The sequence below is a fragment of the Typopeltis vanoorti genome, chromosome 14 (genome assembly GCF_054136105.1).
Source record: "Typopeltis vanoorti isolate ZY-2024b chromosome 14, IOZ_Tvanoo_1.0, whole genome shotgun sequence".
NCBI lineage: Eukaryota > Metazoa > Arthropoda > Arachnida > Uropygi > Thelyphonidae > Typopeltis > Typopeltis vanoorti.
This window is the reverse complement of record NC_143562.1, coordinates 42,342,261-42,356,238: the sequence shown is the minus strand read 5'-3', so window position 1 is coordinate 42,356,238 and position 13,978 is coordinate 42,342,261. Positions and strand designations below refer to the sequence as shown.

General features: G+C 34.8%; 1 protein-coding gene across 2 annotated transcripts in view; it reads left to right on the top strand.

Annotated features, from left to right (window-relative positions):
- LOC150099405 (NAD(P)H oxidoreductase RTN4IP1, mitochondrial-like) overlaps positions 1-13,978 on the top strand; it is a 289,878-nt gene that overhangs the window by 179,133 nt on the left and 96,767 nt on the right. For both annotated transcript variants that reach the window (XM_090404050.1, XM_090404049.1), the window contains exons 4-5: positions 6,327-6,395; positions 6,493-6,617. In XM_090404050.1, the coding sequence (XP_090260176.1) occupies positions 6,327-6,395; positions 6,493-6,617 (194 nt within the window). The remainder of the gene's footprint in view (positions 1-6,326; positions 6,396-6,492; positions 6,618-13,978) is intronic.

The window sequence follows — 13,978 nt, the reverse complement described above, 5'->3', positions numbered from 1 at the left end:
GGCTTGCCACTGAATCTCCAAGGTTTGATTCCTGTTCTCAAACTCTTTAATTTTTTCTTCAATAATCTTTGTGTATGTTAGTCTACAGTTCACATCTGAGAGCTGCTCAACTTTTATTCGCTTTAAAACTTTCTTACATGTTATTCTTTTCAGTATGAAATTCAATTTTATGCTGCTCAAGACTAAATAGTGATCCCTTCCAATTTCAAATCCTCTGTACACTCTGGTGTCCTGCACCAGGGAGAAAATATCACTATCAACAATAACATAGTCAATGCCTCTTCTCTCCATGTGAATTTGTGCACATTTTTATGTTGGAACATGGTGTTAGTAATAACCAGTCCATGTCCTGAGCAGAAATCCAACAGGTATTTGCCATTATTATTAGCTTTGCTCTTTTATCCAAATTTTTCCAAAATATTTTTCTATGTCTGACAATCATTTCCTACTCTGCTATTTAGATCCCAACAAGGATCAAATTTTCCTTTTTTATTGTGTCAGTTACTTTCTCTAATGTCTCAAAAAATTCCTCCACTTCTACCCTTTGTAGAACCTTCTGTGGGACCATAGGCACAAATAAGTCTCATTGTCCCAGTTCTCCATTCTGATATTTGCCCACATCAGTCTACTTGAGACTGTCTACCATTCAAGAAGATTAGCCTCGTATTTAGTGTTGAATACTATGGCTACTCATTCTTTTCCTTGATTGTCATTGCCTGAATATAACATTTTGTATTTATCGCTCAGAAAGATCTCACCACTTTTTGTCTTTTTTGTTTCAGTCACCCCTATTATGTCAATCTGGTACTTATCTAATTCCTCAGCTAGCTCCATTTCTTTGCCATTCAAGCTTCTTATGTTGATAGTACGGATCTTTAACTCTGGTGATGTTGAGTTGGGGTGTGTTTTTAGATTTGTTCCAGTAGCTGACTTTTCACTCTGTACCCTGGTTCCCTGGCGAAAACAACGGCAGCCTTGTTTAACCGGGTGACGCCCCAGCCAGCATGAAATTTTGTCATGTTGTACCATCATTTTTTATTTTGGTTTAACCAATAAGAATACAATTTGGTCGGCTAAATCCCAAACTGCCAGCTCATCCTTGTTCGTTCAGTATCCAGGTAGATACCTAACAGGGTGCACCACGAGAAGGTGAGGATTGGACATTAGATCAGAAGCCCTGGTCGGTTCTCCACATTCCTTTAAAGGCTATGTGGAGGTTTCCTCTCATTTATACAGCTTTGACCCTTAAGCATCCCACCAGACAAGTCTATAAAGCCAAAACAATAGGAAAATTTTTACAATGGAACTGTTGTGGATTTTGCCAGAATATCGATGATATCAAGATTTTGTTGCAGAAACACAAATTTTTCTGTTTCTGTTTACAAGAAATGTGCTTAAGACCCAATGAGATAGCTACTCCTGCTCATGGAGGAGGAGCTATCCTAATGGGCAGTCATATTCCTTTCCATCATGTCCAAATTAAAGCTGCTCTGGAAGCAGTGGTGATTCGCCTCTCCATGGGATTTCTTATTACAGTATATTATTTTATTTACCACCAGTGCTGAGTTAAATTGATCTTGATAACCTTATCTTGCAACTGCCTGAATCCATACTTTTGATAGGTGACTTTAATGGTCACAATATTCTGTGGGGTAGCACCAACACTAATAGACGAGATCAAATCATTGAAAGAATCCTTAATAATAATGACCTCTCCCTTCTGAATAATAGAATCAATACTTTCTTCCATATGCCTACCCACCCATATTCTGCAATTGATCTTACAATCTGCTTCCATTCTTCTACTGCTCACGTGTGATGTTGAAGAGAACATATATGGAAGCGACCACTTTCCTGTTCTTTGCGCAATGTCTTCACAGGAACCATGTTCACCTGCATGGATGCCCATATGGAAAATGGACCAGTGAACCAGGCTGGCTGGAATACTTTTTCCCATCTTGCAAAATTTTTGAATGATGGTATTAGCATTTAAATTTTAGTATGCTAATACCATGAAAGTATGCACAGAGTGCATTGTCCAGGCAGCAACAGCCTCCATCCTGAAAACATCATCTCATTTTCCACTTTCTCCAAAGCCTTGGTGGAACCCAGAATGCCAGCCAGTCAAAAAAGATCAACACAGAGCATGGGGTATATTTCATTGATTGCATTATGGATTATGTGAGATGTGAGAATCAAAAACAATCATGGATCCAATTTACCACATCACTTAATCAAATGACCAGTCCAAAAATTGTATGGAATAAAATATGGAAAATGAAAGGTAGATATAAAGATGATGCAGAGACCTTATGGAATAATTCACAGACTCTTATAGCAGGGGATAAATGTAAAGTATGAATGCCAATTTAATTTAAGTATAAGGTTATGCATTTTGGTGAAAAAATTACTATTGTATACATTGATGTGGAGAACCTTTAGAACAAGTAAAATATTTCAGCTATTTAGAGAATTTTTAATGAAGATGACAAATTAAATATGGAAATAGGCAACAGAATAAGCAAATCTGGTATGGTGGGGAAACCAGTTGCATAAATTTATATTGAATAAGAGAGAAATTAGCCAAAACACTAAACTAGTGGTATACAAGACAGTGTTCAAATCAGCAAAAGACTGCTGGAATTCTGTAAACATAACAGTCTATTCATCTCAAACACCATGTTTATCCATAGACCATCATGCAAATACACATGGACGTCTCCAGATGGTATGATTAAAAATTGTATTGATACATTCTGATCAAAAATAACTGGAAATCCTCGATCCAAAATGTAAAAACACTAAAGAAAGCCGATTTTGACTGTGATCTTGAATTACTACCTGCAAAAAAGTTGTTCAAAAGTTTTGGTTTGGTAATTTAAAATTACCAAACCAAAGATCCTAAGCAACATTATTAACATAACAAAAATGAAAAATACAGTTATACAAAAAACTACAGAAACATAATAGAAACAGAGTTAAATAACCTTTGAGAATGTAGAAAATACATAGAAAATGGGCAGAACACTTATGGTAAGTGCTGCAAGAAAAACACTTGGTACAACAGTTAGAGCAAATAAAGAGTGGATAACTACAGAAATTTTGGAAACGTTAGAAGATAAAAGAGCTGCAAAAAGTAATTAGAACAGAGAAAATGCAGAGGAAAATAAGCAACATTATAAAAGACTGAAAAATAAAATAGATAGCATGTGCAGATCCACTAAAAATGCTTGATTAGAAGAAAAAGCAAAAATGTGTGAAGAAGCCAATAAAAAGAATGATAGCAAGACTGTATATAAAAGAATTAACAAAAAACACTCCAAAACAGACCATTAAAAATGAAAGATGAAAACAATATTGAAACTGGAACAATTCAAGAGACTAAAAAAGTTTGGAAAGAATATTACCAGATACTTTCCCAAAGGGAGGAAAACTGGAAAAACACGAAGAGACAGAAAGAGAAAAAGCACCATTCATAATAAAAGAAGAAATTTTGAATGCAATAAACCAATTGAACTTATCTACATCACCTGGTTATGATGAACTTCCTACTGATCTGCGGAAATATGGTGGCATAGCAGCCATCAATTTCCTGCTTGAACTTTTTAACCAAATACTGTATACTAGTGAAATTCCAGATGACAGGAAGACAGCCATCATAATAACAATTATTGAAAGTGCATAAATTATAGACCCATAACATTGCTAAGTCATAGCTATGAAAAGCTTCACGCATTATTCAAAATAAGATCAAGCAGGATTCAGACCTGAAAGGTCTGCTAAAGACCATACAGTTAATAGCCTGGCTGAAAAGTACTGGGCATACAACTTAACTATATACTGCAGTTTTATTGACTTCAAACAAGCATTTGATTTCAATAACAGGAACAAAATGATAAACATCTTAAAATCTATGATGCTAGATTCATAACTACAAACCTTTATTTAGAATTTGTTATAAAGATACCAAAGCAACTGTCAAATTTAATAAAATAATAACAGACAAATTCAAAGTAGAAAAAGGAGTCGTGGGGTTGCCTCTCACCAAATTTATTTATTATCTATTTCAAAGAAATATGCAAATCCATAGCTGAAGAACTAAGTCTACAAATAAATGGGACGAATATCAACCACATCAAATATGCAGACAGTATTATTATTCTTGCAGTATCTAAAGAATAATTGAAAAAAAAAAACAATAAAAATTTTAAATGAAAAATGCAAACATTTTAGAATGAAAAATCAATTTAAGCAAAACTAAAACAATGAAAATAGGAAGAGATGAGGAAAAAATTTCAATAAACTTAGAAAATTACATACTTCAACAAGTAAAGCAATTTTCATATCTTGGCAGTATCATCAAATTAAACAAAATATGAAAAAATAACAGCATTTCAAAAAGCCTCAAACTAAAACTATAAAATCATTATTATACCTATAGCAGCATATGGAGCTGAGACTTGGATGGTTAATCAGAAAGAAATGTAGAAAATCAGAGCATTTGAAATGAAATGCTTAAGAAAAATAATAAGACTCACTGGTCAGAACACAACAAACAGAATTAAACTATAGTGAAGATATCATAGCTATAATTCTTTAACAGCAATTAAGATGGTTTGGATATCACCAGAGAATATCCTTTCAAAGATTACCAAGTATAGTCTTGAATGAAATCATTGGAGGAAGACGATAAAGAGGTGGATCAAAAAGAACCTGGCTACAGTCTTTGGAAGAAAGGTCACCTAAGTCAGTTGAGTGCTTTGTCAGTGAATAAGTTCAAAGCAAAGTTTGACAGATGTTGTACAAATGTTGGTTACTGCTTGATGAAATGTTTAGCATCTTCAGTGAGTCTACAAACTCCATGGAGATACTCGTGTAATAACAATATGTTGCTGGTTGAGTGAAACTTTCACAGTGAGTCTGACTCCTTATAGATCCATTAATAATAATAATGAACAGGGGATTCCAATTTCTTTCCCCCCAATCTTCTAACATGCAACATGAGTGATGCTCCTCAAAGGTATGCCAAAATGCTGTGGAGACCAAGAATCTCCCCATCTTCAAGGGTACAGCAGTAAAGTAGTACTACAAGTTGGCCACTAGATAGTATATAGGACTAAACCTGAAACACATTTAGGTTTTCTGATCAACTGGCACATTATTTTGCTACCAGATTGTGCCTGAAGGGAGGCCGTTTAGTAGTATGCAATGGTAACATATCTAAGAATCTCTTTTCTCTCACAGTATCTTCCCCTGCTCTTTTTCTCTTCACTTTTTTTCAGTTCTACTGACTAAGCTGGAAGAGATGTTGAGATATTTGCTGTAAGCAATGATGTAAAGCAAATTGTTTATCTACCACCCACACCCAACATTCCTCACCACTCATCAAATGCTCTGGTAAATATCATAGTCAGTTTTAGAGTGAGGGAGGAAAAATTCTTTCTTATAGGCAATCTCCATCCATTAACATTTTTGTTCACTTTAAAACCTTAATAAAAAAAATCTTAACCTAAAAAATTCAAACTTCATGATCAGTTTTGCTGCTACTTAATTATTTACCATATCATATATCATTGACAGAAACTTGATTTTATTAAGACATTTTTCCCCTGACATATCTGAATTATTCATATTCATCATGCACCCTGGCTATTTTTCACAACAAGCAAAGGTCTACAAATATCTAGATGGAGTAATGGATTCCCCTCTAGCAAATTCCTATATGGAATTTATAGAAAACCAAGTATTTACCACCACCACTACATACAAACAAAAGTCAATAATCTGTCTACTATGTAGATGATGTGTTTGCCAGACACATTACATTTTTGGCACATTTAAACAGCCATCATCATAAATACATTTCTTTCTCTTTATAGAAAAAAAAAAAGAAATGAGTCTTCCCTTCTTAGATACACTAGTTACAAAACTACCAAATGGCTCAAGTGGTTCGCCATATGGTGTGTAGGTTTCCTATAAACAGAAAAGGGTATGCTTTTTCTGTTTTAATCTGGGATTATTTGTTTTAATTGACTTTGCCACAAAACCGAGCTATTTTTCTGCAATGACGCAATTTGAGTGCTTCATATTTTACTTTGGTTATAATTTTTCCCTGAAAGTGATTTGATATCTAGTGAAATATTAGTAACTCGATAAATTATTTATTTTGTTACTCTGTTATTTATACTCTATTTATTTATAAGTTTTTTAAAATGATTATCTACATTTCTTTGAAAATGTAACGATCACTTGATAAATGCATAGCTTATGCATGCCAGTTACAATTTATTAACAGTTAACTAATATTTGGTAATTATTTTATCAAGGTATGGGGTGTGACAGGACTTCAAAGACATGGATCTCATGCTGAATATGTCATGGCCAATGCTAATGCTGTGAGCATTTTTGATGCACTTGTTCTTGTACAATTTGCATATCTATCTAAACAAAATGTCCAGAATCAATGTAAGTTGTTTTTTCTATATTTTAAAGATATGTATCAAGCCAGCGACATTATCTCATATTGAAGCAGCATCTCTACCATATGCTGCTTTGACTGTGTGGTCAGCATTATATCTTATTGGTGGCATTAGTGAAAACACAGCACAAGGACTTAGGTAAAGTTTTTTTTTATTTTTTTTTTTAGATTTAACATGTAGATAAGATAACTAAAAATAATTTTTACTTGATATTTTTTGTTTATTGCCATATATTAAATTACTGTGTAATTTTTAAACTATATTCATAAAGAACACAGCTCATTTTTTACCTTATTTTAGTTTTTAGTTTTCCTTTTTTCATTATATACATTTTTCTGTTGGTACACTCAATTATTGTAAGTCTGTTAGCTTCTTACAGAGATGTTTTTATATGATTGAAAAATAACACTTAACTTCCCCACAAGCAACAACATATTTACATCCATCAAAAAAATATGGACTTGAAGCATGCAATAAAGCATCAAGTATCTCCATTAAGAAGTGTGATAATCATTCACACTTGGAGAATGTTCAACCAGATTAACTCGCATTCATAGCTTCATCTTAGAGCCAGTGCAGTGCAACCAAAAGCAGGAAACACAAAGCTCCTTACAGTATTTCAGGGCACTTCTAATTTTAAATAGAGATATTAGATAGCCTAAATGTGTACAGTATATTTTTATATTTCTGGTAAGACATAGAGTAATTTATGATTTATTTATTTTTTTTACTCAGGGAAAAAAAATAGCCATTAATGGATACAAGAAATTGTAATTATTTACGGCACATAAATATTGCATCTTCATGTTAAAAATGAAGATGCAATATTATTACCCCAAGACCCCATGGAGTCAAAGACTAATCTAGGAGGCCCTTTTATTATACACACAGCTCATCATACTGCGCTTTAAATGCACTCGAATTTTCTGCAGACACCACACTCTCAGGCAAGGCATTCCAATCGTTCACAACTCTGCATGCAAAAAACCTGCTTCTCACTCCCCTACTCACACCTTCTTTATAGTTTCCAGGGATGATCTCTGGTTCTCTCCTGATCTCCCACTGTTTTCTGTAGAACCTCTCCAACATTGATCCTATAATAACTTGTAGGTCACTATCATATCTCCCCTCTTTCTCCTATCCACTAGCCTCTGTAAATTGTATCTTCTCAATCTTTTCTCCTATTCAACATTCCAGAGGTCAGAAACCACCTTAGTCAGTTGCCTCTGGACCGTTTCCCCATCTCTTTGTCCTTTTGAAAACCAGGTGACCAAATCTGAGCACAGTAGTTCATGTGTTGCCTAATCAAAGACTTATACAATGGAACAAGAATCTCCCTACTTCTGCAAGTCAGTGTCCTCCGCATCATTCCCCGAAGTCTTTGTGTTGTCTTCACAATTATGGCAATGTGTCCCCTAAATTTCAGATCCTTATCCACTATCACCCCCAAGATCTCTTATTTCCTCCACCTCTGACGATATATCCCCATCAAGCATAATTTCTGTATCCCATCTTTGTTTCCCAAATTTTAAAACCTTACATTTTGCAACATTGAACTCTCATCTCCATTCCTGTGCCCAATCACCCAATTTATTCAAGTCTTCTTGTAAGGCCACAACATCTTCTCTACTCTTCATAGTTCATCTCAACTTTGTATCAGCTGCAAACAACTGAATATCTCCATCCAAATCTTTACCAATATCATTAATATACAAGTTAAACAGTAATTGCTCTAAAACAGACCCCTGAGGTACACCACTAGTAACTTTCCTTTTCTAGATATCGCTCCCATACACAATTGCTGATACCTATCATATAGCCAGTCTCCAATCCAATGCACTAATCTAATATCCAGCCCAATCTGCTCTAGTTTGACCATCAGCTATCATTATATCTTCTGAAACAGTTGTCCTTATACCATTTTCTCCAGTCAGTGTCATCCTTCCATAATCTTTTTTTTTTTTGCTGGCTACATATTGAAAGAACTCCCTAGGATTCTTTTTGACTTCATTATTGCTAACTGCTGTTCATACCTCATTTTGCTACCCTTACCAACCACTGGCACTATTTCCCCTCTTGCATTTCTACTTTCTATGACATAACTCTTTCTCTATCATCAATAGCACTCCCCTCCCTTTTTATCCCTTCTATCCTCACGAAACACATCATACCCTTCCATCTCTATTCCTGTCAGGATGTCGTCCTCATCCAACCATATCTCACTTATTCCAACAATTGTTGGGTAGACAGACTCAATTAATGCAACCATTTCATCTGCCTTGTTTCTTACACTTCTAGCATTTGTATACAAACACAGCAGCTCATTCCTGGATCTACAGCTAGTTCCACTGATACCACTCATTTGATGCGATTTCTCTATGCTCAACTGAAACCATTTCCCTTTATGCTTATTCATTTTAGAACCCTTTTCAAATCCAATTTGGAGTATCCGCCTTTCTCATGCTGTGTTTCCCTGTCTACCCAGAGCCTCCTGTTTCCCTGTCCATCTTGCACACCTGTTCTCTCATTCTCTATACTCATGCCACTCACTTCCGCATTCATAACCACCTCTTCAATCTCTCCTGTCTTACTCTCCTGCTCTTCCACATCGCTTCCCACTTGATCAGATTAATTCTCTGTACTCACTTCTCTATCTTCCATCAGCAGTCTCTCCAAGCGACTCACACCAAAACCACTGAAATGCAGTCCATCACTCTTATATAGTTTACTTTGTCCTTCAAACTCATTCCACACATTAACAAACTGCACTCTTTTCTCTTCACACATTTCAGCTAACTTGATTCATCTTTCAGATAACTTGATAATTCAGCAAGGATTATGAATTGTCATTCTTAATCCTTGCTCTCTGCCTTATCTCACCACTGTCATACCTAGGCAACATGCTTACTACCGGTATTTCCTATCACACTATTCTCTTTTATCCGAAGCAACCTCCTGATATTCAATCTGTGCTCTTTGTTCACAGTTACGTCATTTGTGCCTATTAAAACTACCAACTCTTTTGCTCGCTTCCTTCTCATATTTGGTGCTGCAATAACTTTACTCATTCTATCTCCATTAAAACATACCTTGTGCATCTTCTCATCCAGCATATCTTTAATAATTGAGTCATCATACAATGCCACTCACGGGTCTTTCATTACCTCTTTTATACCCACGTGATTTATTTTCATATATTTCGTATTATGCTATTTTTATAGTTATTTTTTAGAAAAAAAAGTAAAGCCTGTTATGAATAAACTTTGGTTCTGAAAAATTCACAGATCATGTTTGAAGGAAAATATTCAGTTGTTTGCTGATGAGCAAAATTGGGTAGGTATTAGTTTATCAGAGCAATGTAGAGAGCTTGCAGGATGATTCAAGTAGGTTTTCAGAGTGGGCAAAAGATGGTGGACATCAGTTTCATGTACAGTTATGCATTATGGAATGAAAAGGTTACAAGCTGTGTATCGTGTTGACAGAAACTACTCCAGGAAACTGATGAAGCTAGGAATTTGGGAGTGATATTAGATAGAGAATTGAAGTTCACAAGGCACATTACTAAGGTTGCCAAACTAGCTCATAAGATTACTTGGTTATTGAAGAGCACATAACAAGCAGAGATAAGGAAGTTACCATTCCTCTTTATAGGACCTCGATATGTCCACATCTGGATTACTGTACTCAGGTCTGGTCACCTGGGGTTCTTGGGATAAGGAAGTGGTGAAAAAGATCCAGAGGATTCAAATCATTCATATCTTGTCAAGATGTCAAATAGTCTGTGGAATGTTCCCTATGAGGTATTTTGAGGGTTTGTGTGTTGCAAAAATTAGTTGATAGGTGAAAAAGAGGGAATTTCATAGAAACATTTTAGTTACTTAAAGGGTTTATAGGACTAATACAGAGGAAATATTTCAGCACTTGGCTAGAGGAAAGAAGTCATACCTGGATGAGTAAGAGTGTGGTTAACAAGAGTGTGAGATCTAGATTTTTGCTAGGAGAGTGGTGAATGAGTATAATGGGTTGCCAGAGTTGGTTCTGAGTGCTTTGTCTGTTACTGTGTTAAAGGATAGGGCCTTTAATATATTAAAGACCCTATTATAAAAGCTATATCTTTTATAATAGATATTGCGTGGATAATTTGGGTTTCCCATGTTAAGTCTTCAGACTCCATGGAAGTGTCCATTCAATAATGATGTTCTCCATGAAGAAGAACTGCATATTTGAAAATAAATATATTTACTGCTAGTTTTGATATTTTGTAACATTTTTGAAGTAACTTTTCTTCTACTATTTTTTACTTAATTCCCTTGTGAACAATTTGAAAATAAACTATACTCAGAAATGTCTAATTTGAATAGTCTGCTTAAGTCTCCCTTCCATATCGATGACTATATGGATGCCTGAATAGTGCTCAAATCTTACATAGTATAGGTTAAGTCAACTCTAATTCTGAGAATTGTATTCTCATAAGCTCTCTGGTCAATTTTCAGTGTTTTTATTTTTCTTCAGCTAAGAAATAAGGATGGATCTTTAACATTCCCTGTTTCTATCTATATTCTATCTAATTAACATTGCCTAAATGAAGCTTTTTTGATTATTATACCCCCCCCCCCAAAAAAAAAGTTGATCGTATCGGATCAGATCAAAAGCTTCAAAGATAATTCTGTCAGATAACATATATATTTTTGAATGATTAAACTAAAGTTGCAATTATTTTAAATTAGATATGTGGTCTTTGGGGTGATGATTAGGCAGAATTAATTTTGATAAAAATATTGGATTTGGCTAAAAAAAGAAATAACAGCATTTTTGTTTAAAATCAATTGAAAGGATGAAAACAAACTAAGAGATTTCTTACCTATATTGGGCTATTGCTTGGGGCATCTTTAGTGTGCCTTCTGAAAAATATTCTTTCTTTTCTTTTCTCTGAAGTGGTGGTAATTACAGTTGCATTTTCCTGACAGTTGCTAAGGCTGAAAGGATAATCAGCTAGTATATCTAAGATGTAGTTGATTTCAGAGATGACAACCATTTGAATTAATGTTCAGGGTTTTTTATAAGGGGGGGGGTTAAACCAACTTTTTATGGCATAAATATTAACAATTTTTTATATATAAGAGATGTCTTACACCTTGGGTATAATTAACAGTGAGAAATTATTAACGAGACCCAACATAGAGAGTCATGGAAACTCGATTATGATGGGAGGAATGGTAGGAATTTGTGTCTAAGAGTAACAGTGTTATGTGACTGTGAAAATGATGGGAATAGGCATTATCGTGGAAATGATTATGAGGAGAGAATGATTTTGTGTTCATACAATTCAGGATTATCAAGCATTTGTAAAGATGACTGTATAAGTAAGGCCTTAGATAAGAACAGAGACCTGTGAGTTTTCTGTCACACAAACTACAGAGAACAGTATAGTATTATATCTGTGTACAAATGCTAGGAGTATAAGAAACAAAGGAGTAGAATTTTGTTACCTTGTTGAATAAATCGGGTCCTCAAATAGTAAGCATGAGTGAAACCTAACCGTTAGCAGCAGACATACTAACTGGTATCAAGTGTTAAAGGATACAGTACTTCTAGGAAGGATAGGAGAGAAGGGGGACATGCTGCTAATGATATTGGATGACTTAAATCCAGTTAGAATTGAGATATATGACTGCAATACTAGTAACAGTTTTTCATCTGGAAATGAGTTTGAAACCATCTAGTGTGAGGTGGAGGTTAACAAGATCAAATATGTAGTGGGATCTTGTTGGGTAGCTGTGACATCTTGTGAAAAGAATGAAACTGAATTTATTGAGTTGTTGCAAGACAACTTCCTCAAGCAGTATGTGACAACAGAAGGAATTCAAGGTCAAAGAGTATTAGATATGATTATAGTGTCACAGGGGATTTCGGTTAATGATGTAACTATTCTACCTCTGGTTGGTGACAATGATAATTTTGTACTTGGGAAGTGGCTAAGTTTATGAATGTTCCATTCAGAAATTATGAAATAACGAGCAAGAAATTATGACCAACTGAGGAGTATGCTGGATTCTGCACCATTTATCGGTTATTGGATGCAAAAGATATCGATAGTGCATGAGAAGTATTATATATCTAATCACACCAAAGTGCATTACTTTACTTAATTGAACTGAGAGCCATTTTTACATGCCTACAATTCCAGCCTATTCAAAACATTCTGCAAGTACTGCATATCTTTGCATCACAAGCAAATAGCTGTATGTCTCATATCAAATCCTTCCCAATGTCATTAATGTATACATTCCATTGTTATTCAATCAGCTAAGTTATATTTGTATAACTTAGCATGTTAACCACAACTTGGTTATACAAGTTTAACTACCCACTTGATTATACTATAATTTAAAAATGCTAAGAAATTGTATTCTTGGTTTAATCCTTTATCTGAGTATATAAGCAAACAAAATTTGCACATGAAGTAACTTCATGATTGGTGAACTCAATATATATATATATATATATATATATATATATATGAGCATCACATATATACTTCATATCACTTACCTTAGTATCCCATAATGACACCTTCTGGCTACTTGTATATGGAAATATGATGTCTCCATTACTTCAACCTTGGAATCACTTCTGGATCTGGCTCCCACTGATGAGACCTCAATAAAGGTCGAAACAAGTCTAGGTAGTGACCCCTTCCTATAATGCTATGCTTTATGGGAAGGGTCATCACCTAGACTGGTAGACTACTTAGACTATCCACAAACACGACATCTGTCATGTTTGTGGATAGCTCCTGAACAGATAAGTGATATTTTGAGTAAAAATTTATGAATTTGCATAGTATTTACATAGTATTGTTTACTTTTAGTATTTTTGCGAGTCTGGGTGATTTTTGTGTGTTTTTTGAGTATTTTAATAGTAAATTGATAGATATGATTATCTGTGCACATGGCTCCCATAAAGAGGAATACAAAGATGGTGTCCAGGTCGCCATATTTGTCTAAAAATCTTAACTTAAAGGATTTGATTCAGTGTACCGTTTGCAAAATGTATGCATTGAGGAGAGCGGTTGGAGTCTGGTTTAACAACGATTGTGGAGTGAATGTGTGCAAAAAGTGTAAAGAATGTGAGGATTTAAAGAGTGCTTCAGGTCGTGTGAGTGATAACGTTAATGAAAGTGAGAATCTAGATAACAGTGATATTCGAGATACGAATGGTGATATTTGTGAGGTAGTACCTGATAGCTGTGAGAGTGGCGTTGAAAGTGAGAATGAAGGTAAACATACAGAACGATTGAATGAATCATTGGAGAATAAAAACGATGACACTGATACAATGAGTGAGATCGCTTTATTATGCAGAGCAATACCTAGGGCAAATCGGCAGCTGGAGAGTTGGCAAAATTGTTTACCAAACGTACCGACTAATAATCAGAAAAAGTATGATAGAAAAAATAAGGGTATGATAGTGAGTGTAAACAAAATGAAAGAGCGTGT